The 16,896-nt window shown below is 36.6% G+C and overlaps 2 protein-coding genes across 3 annotated transcripts; both read left to right on the top strand.

Moving 5' to 3' along the window:
- The first annotated feature begins 6,789 nt into the window (after positions 1 to 6,789).
- On the top strand, positions 6,790 to 9,544 carry LOC122318579. 2 transcript variants are annotated; one of them, XM_043136082.1, is made up of 3 exons: positions 6,790 to 6,946; positions 7,126 to 8,562; positions 9,117 to 9,544. In XM_043136082.1, the coding sequence occupies exons 2-3, from the start codon at positions 7,204 to 7,206 to the stop codon at positions 9,288 to 9,290; spliced, it is 1,533 nt and encodes a 510-aa protein (XP_042992016.1). In that variant the 5' UTR covers positions 6,790 to 6,946; positions 7,126 to 7,203; the 3' UTR covers positions 9,291 to 9,544. The 2 variants fall into 2 exon arrangements, with proteins under 2 accessions (XP_042992016.1, XP_042992006.1); XM_043136072.1 differs by having other exon boundaries at positions 6,817 to 8,562.
- A 5,864-nt stretch (positions 9,545 to 15,408) lies between these two features.
- LOC122318572 (ethylene-responsive transcription factor RAP2-3) lies at positions 15,409 to 16,896 on the top strand. Its single transcript, XM_043136061.1, has 2 exons — positions 15,409 to 15,703; positions 15,982 to 16,896. The coding sequence occupies exons 1-2, from the start codon at positions 15,517 to 15,519 to the stop codon at positions 16,566 to 16,568; spliced, it is 774 nt and encodes a 257-aa protein (XP_042991995.1). The 5' UTR covers positions 15,409 to 15,516; the 3' UTR covers positions 16,569 to 16,896.

Below are 16,896 nucleotides of genomic sequence, written 5' to 3'. Positions count from 1 at the left end.
TACAATAGAGTCAAGCACATTAAGGAAATAAGCATAAGCAAGAAGGGAACAAGTTCACATTAAAGTCATAGAGTAATGTTGTAAATCTCTTAAAAATTCAAAATTAGGATTAAGACTCAAAATCAATATTTTATCATAAAGTATTAAAATACATTTTTCACATGTGCATGAATATTTTAAAAATTAAATTTGAAAATTTTGAAAGATGATTGATTGTCATCTTTCACATGTGCATTACATGATTAAACATTTGAACTTTGAAAATATTAAAGATGATTGATTGTCATCTTTCACATGTGCATGTTTTATTTGAATTTTTTTAAAAGTGATTAATGTTTTTTTTTACTTATGCAAAAGGTAGATGATTTTATTTGAAAAATTTAAAAAGTAAAGTGTGCTCCTTTTGTCATATGCAAAAAGTAAAAAAATTAGGTTTGAATTTTTTGAAAAGTAAAGTATGCTCCTTTTGTCATATGTCAAAAGTAAAAAATTAGGTTTGAAATTTTTGAAAAATGAATAATGTTGTCTTTGACAATTAAAAAATAAGAACCTTTTATTTGAATTTTTTGAAAAAGTGAATAATATTGTCTTTGACATGTGAATCTTTTTAAATTTGAATATAAAGTCTCATATGCATATAAATAGATCATTTGAGAGCTTCACATTTACAACACCAAGAGCATACAAAATTCATTCAAAGATTTCATTCTCTCTTTTCTAAGTATTGAACCTTAATCCTTGTTCATTTTGAGAGAAATATAATTTGCGCTGTATTGTTCTTATTTCACTCATTGAAAAGTGTTTTCTGATAACCTACGCACTATCAACTCTTGTATCAGAAAAAGGGTGTGTATAACCCTTGCGCGTGTAGAAAGTATTGTACACGGGGAAATGTTGAATCACCACGTGTAAGGTGATTGCAAGTGTAGAGGGTGTTCTACACGGATCCTTTGTAGCGGTGTTGTTCAAATGTGTAATAGGTTTCTATCTCCACCTGAAGGAGGTTGAATAGTGAATTTGGAAATTTTCAAGGGGTAGCTTGAGGCGAGGACGTAGGCAGTGGGGCCGAACCTCGTTAACATACTGAGTTTACTTCTCTCTTACCCTTACTCTTTATATTTATTACTGTTTCACATTTTGTTTATATTTTATATTGTATATCTGATTTATAATTGTTATTTTTTTTAAATATAACTCAATTCACCCCCCCTCTTGTATTAGTCATCTGGGCAACACAAAGCAAACAAAAGAGGAAACCACATATATAAGAAGTAAAAAAGAGTCTTACTTTGCACACATTCTCACGGAAATCACATCTCAAACCTTATGATTCACAATCACAATCATAAAATCCGTATCCTTTTGTTTTCAGAACGTAACTAAATTAGACCCGAACTCTATTTATCTACACTTTAGATACAACCTCTCTTAGAACCTTAAGTTCTTTTTCTAACCGATAACCCTATTGAAAAACCAAATTTAAGACCTTATTCACTCTCTACCCAAATTTACAAAAACAAAAACCAAAAAGATTGAAGATTAGGAAAAAAACACATAAAAATTCATTAAAAAAAAAAAAAAACAAAACAAAACAAAAAATTAGGGTTTCCGATTGGAACCCTAAATTAAATAAGGGTTCCAATCCAAAACCCTAAGGCCTAAATTGATTTAGGGGGTTCATGATTGAAACCCCTAAATCAGTTTAGGGGTTTTCAATACAATTAAATTTACAAAAAAACAATCAAATAAAATGAAATCCGAAACAATCACAGTAAGAAAACAATGAACACTGAATACACATGCACAATGATCACAAAACCACAGCACACAATTCACAAATTCTCATCCTCTGTCTCCGATTCAACCCATCCTTCCTCCAATCTCCGATCAAAACTCAAAAAAAAAAAAAAACAACGAAGAAAAAGAATAAAGTGTTCTTACCATGTACTGTGCGGCATGCGTCCAGCGTGGTACGAGAGAGAGGAGAGAACGAGAGCAACTGCAAGACTACGAGAGAGAGAGAGAGAGAGAGAGAGAGAGAGAGAGAGAGAGAGAGAGAGAGAGAGAGAGAGAGAGAGACGGGGTAGGCCGCTTGGGACTGGGGACTGGGGAGTGCTCTGTGTGACTGAGAGAGAGAGAGAGAGAGAGAGAGAGAGAGAGAGAGAGATTTCGAGAAGCTGCCGAAGGGAAGGGGGCGACGCGGAGGGGGGGTTAACCCCTTAGGGTTAAAACTTAATGAAACGGTGTCATTTTGTAATGGATAAAACGATGTCGTTTCATCTATAAAATGTATTGATTATATATAAATATAAATATATAATATTATATATATATAACGGGGCGGGGCAGGGGAAAACCGGAGCAGGGTCTCGGCCCCTCCGTCCCTCGCCTCCGCTGGGGGCTTCCCATACAAGCGGGGTCCCCTGTCTCCCACCCTTGCAGTGCGGATGCCCCGCCCCACATATGCCAGGGCGGGGCGAACGGGGTGGAGCAGCGGGGTCCGGGGCCCCACTGCCCACCCCTAGTCGGTTCATCAAAAATTTCAGCACTTTGATTGCTCCTATCACAGAGTGCCTTAAAGGACATGACTTCTAGTGGTCTGAGGAGGCAGAGGCCAATTTTCAATTGGTCAAGTAGAAGATGACAAAGGCACTAGTTTTAGCACTTTTGGATTTTGATAAAGTGTTTGAAGTCAATTTGATGCATCTAGGGTTGACATTGGTATGTTTTGAGTTAGGAAGGGCGGCTGATAGCCTCTTTTAGTGAGAAACTATCAATGTCGAAAAAGAATTATTCCACTTATGAAATAGAGTTCTACGCCATAGTTCAGTCCCTAAAGCATTAGTGTCACTACCTAGTAGAGATGGAGTTCATTCTTATCACTGATTACGAGGCCCTAAAGTACATCAATAGCCAGCACAAATTGAGCAGGCAACATGCTAAGTGGGTGGCATACTTGCAGGAGTTTGCATTTTCATTGAGGCAGCAATCAAGAAGTTTGAATCAAGTAGCAGATGCCCTCAATCATCGTATGTTACTCCTCTCTGGCATGAGCATCAGAGTTGCAAGATTTGAGGCTTTCAGTGACATGTATGTAGCAAATCCTTCATTTGGGAGGATATTTTGGGAGGTCACTAATGGTCAACGAAATAATTTTGTTTTACATAATGGCTATTTATTTCATGGATTACAGTTATGCGACCCAAATTATTCACTAAGGCAGTAGATTATCAGTGAACTTCACAGCAAGTCACTTTGGGTGAGATAAGACGTAGGCCCTAGTCTCCTCTAATTACTATTAGCCCAAATCGACCAGTGACGTGGCTCATTATGTGGAGTGATGCTATGTGTGTCAGAGGTCCAACAGGATTCTCATAAACGCGGGTTTGTACACCCCATTGCCTGTTCCTGAAGCCCTTTGGTTCAATGTTAGTATGGATTTTGTGTTGGGCTTACCCCAGACCCAGCAATCCATGGATTCTATTTTGGTTGTGGTTAATAGGTTTTCCAATATGGCCCATTTTATAGCTTGCAAGAAAACAATGGATACTGCTTTGATCGCTCATCTTTACTTCAAGGAGATTGTTCGTTTACATGGTGTTCCCCTGTGATACTACATTGCTTGGAAATGAAAAGTTCTTACTCTTTATAAGGTTCTAATAAGACTTTAATTATATCATTGACTAGTCCTTTTGGAGTATAGACCATGTGACTTGGACATTCCATTGGGGCGTTACATCTTTGGTCAATCACTACATATTGTGACACCAAGTCCATGAGCCATTTCTGGAGGAGTTTATGGGAGAAACCAAGGACAAAGTGGAATTTCAATAGCGCCTAACACCCGTAGACAAATGGTCAAACTGAGGTGGTGAACTAGAGTTTGGGCAATTTTTTGTGGAGTTTAGCCGAAAATAAACCAAAGCAATGGGATTGGCTTTTCCCAAGCAAGATTCGCTTATAACAAATCCAAGAACAAAAACCACGCAATTGAGCCCATTTGAGATTATCTATGGTTAGAACCTGTCCAGTGTGCTTGATTTAGCCCTTATTCCATGTGCAGGTCATTTGAATCACAAGGCAGATTACATGGCAGAACATCTTAAAAGCATCCATGAGCAAGCTAAGCTGGCCATTCACGAGAGCAATGCCAAGTACAAGGTTTAGGCCAATAGTCATCGTCATGAGGTACTTTTTGATGTTGGTGATTTTGTTCGGGCAGTATTAACTCGTGATTGTTTTCATATTGGTGAGTATAATAAACTTAAAGAGCATTAGATTGGACCTTGTAAGATTCTACAAAAGACCAATGATAATGCCTACAAATTGCGTCTTCTCGGCCCTTGGAAGACTTCTAATGTATTTAATGTGAAACACCTAAGACCTTGTTTTGTGGATTCCAATGAAGCTACTGTGAACTCGAGGGTGAGTTTTTTTCAACCTGGGGCTACTGATATGGGAAGATCCGAGTCAAATGATGCTGAGTTATCAGATTACACGTTGATAGCTCTAAAATACCTTGAGGTGACAGATCAATACAAGAGATGGCAGGAAATTGTGATCTTTCCCTGATCAGGGCAATTTTGGGCACGCTTCGGTATTTTACTCATAACTTTGGTCATGAGTATCAGAATCGCACATATGACCCTAACTTGAAAAGCTCTTTTCGACACACAAGTTATGGCCACCAAGGTATGTTCTGTGTGAATTTTTTTAAAACCAAAATCTACTGTTTTCCCCTTTGTATCCCTATTTTTAGTTTTTTTTTTTTCCTTTTATGGTATTATCATTTATTGTTTAGGAAGTGATTCTAAATCCGATTTGGGCTAAATTTTTGGTAAATGACTTCTTTAATTATGTATTTCCTTTTGGTGTGATTATTAGAATTATGCTATTTTTTGTAAAATTAATTCTTTAATTATGTATTTTCTTTTGGTGTAATTATTGGAATTGTGCTATTTTTGGTAAAATTCTGATATTGTCAATTTTCAACTATTATAGCCTAGCTTGTGTGTTGATTTCATCATTCTTGGATTTGATAATTTTGAATTGGACATCAAAGTCATTTTCTCTATATTTTTTTAGCTATTTTCTTGCGTTCCTTCCATGTGAATTGTCTATTAAAACTATCCTGCAGAATAATCTCTATTATGTCTTGCGTCAATATAGGTGTTTCATGGTGGTGTTAGGTATTTCATGCAGCAAAGACCTTAGACAGAGGAGGATTGGCTTTGGACGTGGGCTTGGTGCATCTATTACCCGTGGGTTATTGCCTTTGGTTTCAGAGCACGGTGAGGAGAAAACTGTCGTGAGTGTGAGGTTGGCAACGTGCTTCGGTGGCTTGTTGTGGCATGCTTGGAGGCTTGCGGTTTTGTTATGATGGAACCTGAACCTGGAAGGCTTGTTTGGCATGTTGTTTTCTTCAGCTGCTGCTCCATGTGATGCAACAACTTGTAGAGCAGAAAAGAGGGCATAGAGGAGACGTCGAGGAACTAGCTTCTGCATGTTGGGTTGCTCCATGTGATCGTGGCTGCCGTGAGTGCTTTGTGGCGTGCGCAGCAAAGCTTTCATGAGAAACTAGAGGATTTATAGGTGAGGTTTGTGCGTGTACGTCACTTAGAATCAGGAAACCCTTCAAAGTAGGAAATCACCCAAGAGATTATGTGATACATGGTAAACATGGAAGAGCTTATGAATACACCATCTGATGAGGATATGAAAATGAGTTTGGGCCTTTCTAGTGGTTTTGGGCCTCGGGCTACCCATCACATAAATATGTGGCCTATGTCCAATTTTAATGGGTTTGAACCCAATTGTTTAGGTCTAAAAAACTATTAACATATAGTAATAGAATTCAGGCCCGTGACCTATTCGAAATTACTCGGCTAAACATCAAATGGACTTTTTAGAAACATTAACCATAAATACAATCCAAAATCATCAATTAGACTTTTATTGCCTTCAAATAAAATTTTGAACTTATGAGCCTAATTTAAAATTCACAAACAATCTCAATAAATTATAGGCCTATTAAATTTAATATGCCTATTAAATTTAATTAGGTCCAATAAAATTTATCCTTACAAATATTGGGCCGGATCGTCACATACTAGTATATTTGTAGTAATGATATAGATAACATTTTTATAAATTTTGTTTTAAATGAACGATAATTATGTAAGATTTCTATAACTCTTAGCAAAGCAACTGAGATTTTTATATAACTATTAATTTTTAAACATGTCATTTTAAAATAGGTAAAAAGTTTACGTATCCCTACTCCAAAACTAAATAATATTAGTCTCTATACCTAAGTAAAAATAATGTTAAAAATGTTGTTGAGCATTGAAATTGTTTATGAAATAATCTGAAAATGAAGAGTTCGACTCCAAATGCATATTTAACCTAAGATTAATTTATATCTTCAGTTTTTTTCAACCTTAACTCATATATACTTTATTTTGTGAATTTTATTATTCTCAATTATAATAATTAATATGATATATTTTAAGTAATTATTTATTTAAAATAAATGATAATTACAGAGAAATAATAATTACAGTCGTAAATGTATAAGCGTCGTATAACCATTTTAAAAAAAGTAAACAAATACAAAACTTACATGAAATAAAACTAATTTTTTAATAATAAATTTTAATTTTTTTAAAATGATTGTATTTATATACTCTATAATTATATATAATATAACTCTTTTTCGATGCTCTTGTGTGACCTAAATAGAAGAAGAAGAAAAAAAACAGAGCAGAAAAAAGAAAATATAGTCAGTCATTTTTGGCTTTACATTTTCGGATTTTCCCGTAATAAGAGGAATTTGGTTCTTTTCCATTTCATTTTTGCCAGAAAGAGGGAGAAGCATACGGGTATTCGAGATCTAAAAAGCGCCCGAATCAGTGAAAGCTGCTTCCTGTCCTTCATCGTCAATCAGGTACTAACTCTTCCAGCCAAACCATCTCTCTCGCTCTCTCCAATCTTTCGACACCGAACACGCACCTTAGCACCGCCGCCGTTTCTCTCTCTCTTTCTGATTTACGGCCTCTGTTTTTTTTTTGTTTTTTGTTTTTTTTGGCCCCCTCCTGCTCTCTGGTACGCTATCAATCGCACCAGATCTCGTATCCCTCTCTTCGATTTTCAATTTGAAGGAATTTGATTCGAGTAATAGTAAAATTAAGAAAGGTTCAAACCATGAATTCAAATTTCGGGAAATCCAGCTTCGACTTCGATCTGGGTCTCGGTTCTTCCCGACCCAAATCCCTCAACCAGCAGAAAAACCAGATCTCCTCCTCCTCCTCCTCCTCCTCCTCCTCGTACACCTATACTTCCTCCCAACCCAAACCCACGTGGCAGCCTAACAAACCCTCCTGGACTCACCAGCCGGCGCCGACCCAGCCGGCGGCCAAACCAGGCTTGTCCAACGGGCCCACCACTTCCATGGTCGGCGACATCCTTGGGAAGAGCTGGAATTCCTCGGTGCCTTCCGGTTCAAGCGCCGGCATCGGGATCGTCGACAAGAACCCAAATCTGTTCGGGGATTTGGTCAGCTCTGCCTTGGGCGGTCAATGTAAGAGCAATTCCAATGTCCCTTTGAAGAACGCGACGCCCGTGTCATCGGCGTCAAATAAGAGCAGCTCGTTCTCGATGGGAAACATGACTGATACTTTGCCGAAAACTGGTAATTCGGTTAAAACTAGTGGAACCTGGGGATCTTCTGAGAGTTTTGGAAGTTATGCTAATATTGGTGGATTTAATTCTAGTAATAGTGGTATGCGCAATAATAATACCATTAATAGTGACAAGGGTCCGAATCTTGGAGGTCCTTCAATGCGAAGTATGGGCAGTAGTGTTGGAGTTGGGGTCGGGATGAACTCTAGTAAGGACCCATTTGTTTCTTTGGTTGATTTTGGATCAAAACAATCCGGTCGTGGTGTTGATTCGGCGACTACAAATAGTAAGACTAATGCTAGCAATGATGCCTTTGGGAATTTCCAGAATGCCCCGAAATCAGGCTCAACTGCATACCCTTTGGGTGGTTTTACGGCAAGTAATAATGATTTTATGGGAGTCAATTCCGGTACTGGTTCAAAAATGAGTGATTTTGGGATACCGGGAATGGATTTTGGTTCTAAGAATCAGACTCCGATTCAGAGCTCTGGTGATGATCCGCTCAACATGTTTTTCTCCTCGTCATCTGCGGCTTCAGCCGGAGGTGCTGTTGGAGGACAGCAAACGTCAGGAGTTGATGACTGGGGACTGGATAATGAATTTGATGGTGGGTTTGGAGGAGATCCTGATGGTGGTTCCACAACTGAGCTTGAAGGGCTTCCACCACCTCCTGCTGGGGTGTCAGCTTCCATGGCTAAAAACAAGGGGATGGATAGTTACAAGCAGGGACAGTATCCCGATGCCATCAAGTGGCTTTCTTGGGCTGTAATTCTTCTTGAGAAAGCAGGTGATGATGCTGCCGCTGTGGAGGTCTTGTCTGGCAGGGCATCTTGTTACAAAGAAGTTGGAGAGTATAAGAAGGCTGTTGCAGACTGTACAAAGGTAATGATGGCTTTCTTTTCTTAAAATTGGGAATGCTAAGATTTTTTTTTTATGCATTTGATATTATCCTGTGGCTTGTAGTCTTGTAGATGACATCTGAGACTTTAGAGTTGTTGAATTATTAGTAATATCATTTGGGTGCTTGGCATAACTTAGTAGAGCTACACAGAGCTAATGAATCTAAGCTAGCTAGTATTTTTCTGACATTCAGACTTTCAGAAAAGAATAAGAATTGCCTGTGAAAAAAGGCATTATTTGAACAAACTAACTTTCATATACACATGTGCAATAACTACCGCACACTGGTGTGTGGCGGCATCAAGGTTTGCTTTTGCCAGATCTAAAGCATTTTTCCTTAGTTTGAGTAATGGGAGATGACCAACTTAAAAGAGGTAACCAGCCAAATGGTGCATGTTGGAGTGTGGTTCAACCACATGTGGACAGCTGAATGCCACATTTCTTTGCTCCATCATAGTGTGATTAAATAACACACATTCTTGATCGCCTTACTTCTCTTAAGAATGATGTTAGTAATCTGGATTGTGTTTGTGTAGGTACTGGAAAATGATGGAGCAAATGTATCAGTCCTTGTTCAACGTGCTCTCCTGTATGAAAGTATGGAGAAGTACAAACTTGGGGCAGAGGACCTTAGGTCTGTTCTGAAGATTGATCCTGGTAATAGGATTGCAAGAAGTACCGTTCACCGCTTGGCTAAGTTGGCAGACTAGAAATTCAGATTTTTAATCTTTTATATTCATAGACTTTTCATATAGATCAATACTTTTCCCTCTTACCATAACCAAAAAAAAAATCGTGGGAAATGAACATTTTGCTTGGATACATGAACAGTTATCACAGTCTGGCTGTTGGGATTATTACATGTATGGTGTATTCTATTTGTGACTGGGTATGATTCTTTGTGTTGCATGTATGTGGCTTTCAAAATTTGAAATGATTTGCAGGGTGTACTTTGTATTTCATATTTGCGGAACTACTTAGTTTCTAGCTGAAGCCCTTAATGCATTTCTCTGATTTCTACTCGACCTCTTCAAGCAATTACACTCTGCATATCCTCACATTTCTTGCTAAGCTCAGTCCTATTTAGTTTGGGACCTGGTAGCCATATAGATTTGGCCCTTGTGATTCTTCAGGTTGCTAATCTCCCTTAGTCTGGCAGCTTATAGTCACCTGTAATTTTTCATTACAGTGCTTCAATAATGCTTGTTGACATATGTACTAAGTTCCCCGATGATTGGAATGTAGTTGTAATTTATTTGTTTCTTTGAATGGCGTCTTCTTACGGTACCTGCCTTGTCTATTCCTGTTTGATGGTGCAGCTATTGCTTGAATGGTTTTAGTGGTTGTAAACCATCTTATGGCCAGGCCAGGTTAGCTAGAATCGAAGTTGGAATGCCTGTTTATTAGAAAGCAAATTAAGAACTCCTTTTTGGTTGGAAAAAGGTTAAAAATCACCAGCCAGTTAAGCTTTTTGAGACAGTTGATGTTTAAACATGGTATTATAGCGATGACCCTTAAGTTCAACCTTGATTATACTCTTATCTTCCAATTGAAAAGGGTGAATTTCAAATAGATAGGTCCACACACCCTTCAGTCTTACACGTGATGGAGAATATTGAAGAAGATAAATTAAACGGTTATATGAGCATCTTCCTATAAGTTTTGAAACTTCTGAACTTCAAAGTGGACGCATATTTTGAATCATTCCAAGCACATCTCTATTTAACATTTTTAGGAAGATAACAACTAGAGTGTGCTGAGTAATGCTTGATCAAAGTCTAGTGCGCTTATGGTTTGTGCGTGGTCCTGTCTGGTCTGCAACATTGTTAGTAGCAAACTTTATTTGTTTGGATTTGAATTTGCTCATTAGTACTTTGGCAAAATGTTCAACCATCACCTGTATAGTTCCTAGCGTCCCACACCAATGATTCCTAGTGATGAGTTTGTTTATTGCGGGCCTCTTTTGCATTTTGGACGTAATTTTCCATGAAATGTTGGAGTTTTAGGCTGCAAAGTTTCCTGCAACTAGCATTTCTGCGTAGCGTGTGGCTCAGAACGAGCTGCCAATTCTATGCCTTAGGACAGAAATGAAGTCACTGTATTTTTTTTTTTTTTTTATTGGATAAGTAGAAATGAAGCCACTGTATGTATGTATATATGTATGTTTGTATGCATGTAAGCATGCACATGTAGTTTGAGAAGATCAATTGGTGACTAAAATTTCCATCTGATTCTTTGTTCTTTTTTTTTTTTTTTTTTTTTTTTCCTTGTGAAGTTGTTTTAATTCTATTTTTTTAGGTTTCAGTTTTTTAATATCTATTATCTTAAATTTTAAATCTCTTATGATTATATGGATTTTAATTTTTAGATTTGGTTTTTAATGTTTTTCCTCTTTTTACTATTTTTTTTATCTCTGTTTTTATTTTTTTAATTTGTGACTTCTATAAAAATCATTTGTGAGCTATTCTTAAGTTATATTTACTTGTATCTTTCTTAGATGTGGCATGCAACCTTAGCCCGTTAGCCGATTTAGCCATTTATTGACAAGATTTTTTCCTCTAGTGATTCTGACGGATAGTTGAAGAAATGATTATTTGTTTTTTTTTTTTTAAATCCAAAATCTAAGGAGTTAAAATTAAATTTTGAAAACTCATTAATTATATTTAAAAAATCCAAAATTTAGGGACCATACAAGTTAAATTTTCCCAAAAATAAAAAAGTATTGCAGTTTTTGAAAAACTGAGATTAAAAAAAAAAAAATACCTAAAAAAATTACCTAAAATAAAAAAGAAAAAAAAATTATTTTTTTCGTTCATTTCAAAGTATACTTTCATGAAAGTTTGATGCAAGTCTTAAATTTGAGATCGACAATTAGGCCCAATCTCCACCTTGAAAGATAAGCCTGCCCAATCTCCACCTTGAAAGATAAGCCTGGCCTATCGGGCCAGCTAAACCATGCAAGCTCGGATTGAGTCAGGTGCAAGGTGCGCAAAGGGGGAATAGTTGACAGACACAGACGCCTTTCCTCGCACGATATCAACTAACCCATCGGGGAAAGGCAAGGGAGCTGACACGGCCATTCGACCATGACTCAGTAGGGTACTCCCATGGAAACTAGCATCGTCAGGGCAGGCCAATGTATCTCTATTAGCTCGATTAGTGATTAGGGTCATGTCTGAGCGACTCTCCATGTCCCATGCTCATGAGGGTTATCTATTAGAGAAACACTAATTTGCCGTCTATATTGTACCGTTCCACTTGACTATTGTTTAATTTTTTTTTATTTAATAATTAAATAAATGATTTTTATTTATTTACCCGTAGAGAACAACCGAACTCAACCAACTTATGCATAATTGGAAGTGTCACCCGCCTAAATCCTGAGCCACTCTAACCCTTTTCTAATCGCAATTACAAGCAGCGATCCAAGGTGTGGGAAACATTTCAACAATATCGACCTTAATGTTCAATACTACTTGAAAATTTTGGAAATAGCCTCATATTTAAATTGTGGAAATTAAACATATATATATAGTTGGATTATGGAAGTGATAATAAGATTCATGAGCCTTTGAATCGTAAGATCATAGTCCCCATTATTTTAAATCTTATAGTGGTCTGTCTTTTTTCTTCTTTTTCTTTTGTTGACTTTGCTTGACTTTACAGTATCGTCTACTACGTACGTACATTGAAATGCTTTTTCCTTATCCACAAATAATCTGATAATCATGATCTTATTTATATTCAGAGTGAGTAATTAATACCAATTGAGTAGTGGATGCAGGAAGTCGTCGTCGATACCAATTACAAGTATTCAATTACGTTAATATTCTTCATGAATTGAAAGTACTTAAGATTTAATTAGGAAGATAAGTAACATTAACAGTAGTTAATTAATTCATTTTGTGATGGAAAATATAACAATATAAAAATCAATTGGGAAATTAAGATTAGGATGAACATCATCAATTCAGAAGGCGGCTGCATGTATGAGGAGCGGAATGCGAGTGGAGAAAAGCAAAAGGCGATCTTTTTCCGACATATCATGAGTTCCTCTTTGAAAGGAAAGAACTTTGTTTTAATATTTACATTCATGAATCACCTGTGTAATCTTTTTTAAAAAAAAATTAATTTTTAATAATAAATTTTACTCTTTTTTAATACGATTACGCAATACTAATTATATAATTTATGATTATATGAAATATTATTCAATTAATGTGTGAATATTATAGTACACGCATACATATATAGGGTGATGCTAATGTGCCACCCAACTTTGACCACTAGACGTGTCCACTAATACAATTTTTAACTTTTTATTTTTTTCTTATATTTTTAGATTTTTTAACATATTTAAATATTTTTAAAAGATAAAAAAATATATTAATACACTAAAAATTACTTTCTTAACTATTCAGTAAAGAAAAAAAATAAAAAAAATTAAATATATAAATATTCAAAATGAAAGGACAAAACTCGTGAGATATTCTAACATTTTTCCTTTATATATATATATATATATTCAGGCACCCCGTGCGAGGTTTGACCCTACATCACTAACGTATGTGTTGCATTATTACTTGCATGAACGACTCATGTTAGATAAAAATAAAAATAAAATTAATTAGCATTCTACACACTATACTTCTTTTAATTTTTCTTTCATTTTTTCTATAATAAGTTAGTATATAAATAATAAATAGAACACCTCAATTAGTTGAGTAAGAATAAATTAAAATAAAGAATAAAGAATTTTAAAATATATAAAGTATATGGTGTGTAATGATAAATAACATCACTCTAAATACAAATCTTAATTTTACAAGTCTGGCACAAATTTTTTATTTTAGTATAAAAAAATAGTTTATACTAAAATAAAATTAATTTTTTAAATACTTTTTATTGTGAAGTCTATCTTTTTACGTACAAAGGACGTGCACGCTTATATAAATTATTACTCTTTTATATATATATATATATTAAAAAGACTCTATTTAGATAGTAAAAATATTTTATCTCATCTCATTTGATCTCTTCATTATAATTTTTTTAAATTTTAAAATAATAATAATAATATTTTATTTAATTTTTACCTCAACTTATTATTCAAATCACATCAAGTCCTTTTTAATAATCTTGATGACCCATGAATGCATTATTCATTTGGGACCCAATTTCTTTCGATCGTTTGCAGCCCATGAGTGATGATGAGTATGGAACGGTAGTACGGTAAAAGTGAAAATTGTAAAGGCGCTCGCAAATAAAAATAAGTTTACTGAAATGAATGAAAACGACAACACGAGGCATATGAAATATTATTATGACGATATTAATGGTTTCCCAATTAATATTCCAATTCCAAAGCCTCTCTCTGACCTCTTCAGAATCGAACATGAGTTATTTAAGTTTCTGCTAAAACTCTGATCTTAAATATTCCAACTTCATAAACAATTACATATATATATATATATATATTACGGCGTCTCAAAATATATATCTCTGCTCGTAGGTGCCAGGTGGTGATCCTGTCCTCATTAAAACTAGGTAAAAGCGGTCGATACCTTGCAAGTACGTACCTATATATTTATCGTGTCATGCATCATGTGGACCATACATATCTATATATGTATATATAGATATAGATGACAGCTGATTGATATGGTGGTTGTAACCGAGATTGGAAATTAAATCCATTACGAATGCACATATTGATACATGGTAGAGGAACCCAAATTCAATTTGAATCCATTATCGATAAGAGCGCATGACGACCAGTACTACAGAAACCTCTTATCTCCTGCTGCATGCAACTTCACCCTCATTGGTTTTGCTTCCTCAAAGGCTGCAAATATCTTCGCCAACTTGCTGCTGAATCGCCGATGATGTAATATTGCATGCTCTCCTTAATTTATATATAGATAAGTCATTTTCTTCTACTTTCTCAAAGATCAGAGATTAATATATGCATGTGTTCGGTCCACATCTAGCTATAGACATGATTTTGAAAGAATAATCCTACGTGTCATTATCCATTTAAACGTCATTTTTTGAATGTCAAAAGATTGTATTTAATAGAGAAATAATATATACAGTCGAGAATGTACAAACGTTATATCATTATTTTATAAAAAATAAATAAATATGAGATTTATATTAAAAAATTATTTTTTAATAATAAATTATATTTTTTTAAATAATTGTATAATATTTAAATAATACACGAATATAGGTAATATTAGTATATGTAATAATTCCGTGATGATAATATGCGTTGTTAGTTTTTGTTTTCTTGAAAATAAAAAATAAAAAAATTATGGAGAGCATACCGCATACGTACGTGGACGTTCCCTGGTTTGGTTTCATCGGTAAATATTGCTCGAATTCAGGGTCATTTAATACATAACTACCCCCGCTTCGAAGAAACCGAGCACGAATCCTTCATCCGTGGCAGTTAAATTTTGGCACCACACCCGTGACGTACGTTACACTAGCTGTTTCCCTGCAGGAGCACGGTTACAGTACCGTCGTCTAAGCTTCCTGCTTCCTCCATCCACAAGCAGCCGCGTACACATCATCCGCAGCCCACTTGTTCCGTAAGGCCCCACACGTTCCCTCGCTCGCTTCCATAAAAACCAATCTTCCAGAAATCGTACGGTCACTGTCGATTCAATCCCATCTGTAACCCCACACGTTTCTCTTCAACTTTACCGTCAGATTAATGGGCCTGGAAAAGCAGGCCCATTTAAAGAAAAGTAAATGAAAGTTTGTCTGCTTCTGGGCCGAGTAGTTGTAACCGTCGCTCTATAAATGGAGACCCCAACCCAGCCGTTTGATGTCTCTCCCAGACACGTTCTGCAGACCTGCCTTCTACGACACTCGTCACAGTGATCTCTGTTATGCGCGCGCTCTCTCTCCATCTAAGCGGCACAAAACATGTGTGGGGGTGCTATCATTTCCGATTTCGTAGATATAAAGCCGGTTAGCCGGAAGCTCACCGCTCACGATCTCTGGTCGGAGATCGACACCATCTCCGACCTCTTTGGCTATGACTCAATTACCAAAGATTTCGCTAACCAGTTTGCTCACAGGTTGCCTCAAAAGACCAAGCAGATTCGCAGAGGTAAATTCCTTGTACCTGGGTCTCCTCTAGAATTCAAACTTTGTGGCCTTTTACTTGAAGTAGGAATCTGGGTATTTTGTTTTTTCTTTACTTTTTTATAATTTTTTTTTTTTTATATTTATTTTGCTTGGCATGATTGATGTGATAGGAGATTTCGGTATATATTTTATTTTGTAAATTTATGATTTATTGCTGGTTTACGGGTTTATGTAAAGTGGTTCTTAGCCAAAGAGTCAAAGACAAATGGTTTTATATTTTTATTTTTGTGGGTATTACAGTGAGGAGTGATAAGAAAACAAGCCAACTTGCAGAAAAGGAGAAGAAGTGTCAGAGAACTCGGAAGAACGTGTACAGAGGAATCAGGCAGAGGCCATGGGGAAAATGGGCGGCCGAGATTAGAGACCCACATAAAGGCGTCCGAGTCTGGCTCGGTACCTACAACACCGCCGAAGAGGCGGCCCGTGCTTACGACGAAGCCGCCAAGCGAATCCGAGGCGATAAAGCCAAGCTCAACTTTGCAAAGCTACACCAACCCGCACCGGTTTCACCAGTTGCGCAGCCGCCAGCTAAGAAGAGGTGCGTCGTTCGTGAGTCGACTAAGGCCACTTTGCTGAATATGGAGCCGCCGCCGCCGCCAACACCACCACCGGCATATATGGAATACCCATATCAGAAGGAGATTTGTTGCAAGAGCGAGAATGAGTTCGAACTGAAAGAGCAATTCTCGAGCTTGGAATCGTTCTTGGGTTTGGAGCCAGAGCAGCCGAGTTTGCAGAGTGGAGGCGGTGAGTTCGATGCGGGGGACCTTTGGCTACTAGACGACCTGGTAACACATCACCAGCAACAACGTCAGCTCGTGTATTAGGGCCGTAACAAAAACATCAAACCGAGAAGATAAACGGAGAGTTATGTCTTGGAGTCTGTAATCTTTATGCTAGGGTTTAAATTTGAAGGGCAACGCCTGCCATATGTATGTGTTCTATGCTCTTATGTTTGTCACAGCTCTCTCGACCGGTACCGTAAATACCTTAAATAAATCGGAGCGTGTGCTTGCAATGTCATCGTCCTTGTCTTTATCTGCCTTTGTTTCAAAACTTTGGATTATGCCCGTGATCTGTTGTCGGTGCATGTATCTAATGTCATCCTCTCGGTTGTTTGGTTTCTGATAATTAATCACTCTTGTTCGAGTTTTA

Source organism: Carya illinoinensis, chromosome 1 (genome assembly GCF_018687715.1).
Source record: "Carya illinoinensis cultivar Pawnee chromosome 1, C.illinoinensisPawnee_v1, whole genome shotgun sequence".
Lineage (NCBI taxonomy): Eukaryota > Viridiplantae > Streptophyta > Magnoliopsida > Fagales > Juglandaceae > Carya > Carya illinoinensis.
The sequence above is the reverse complement of the archived record's forward strand: the minus strand, read 5'-3'. Positions and strand labels throughout refer to the sequence as shown.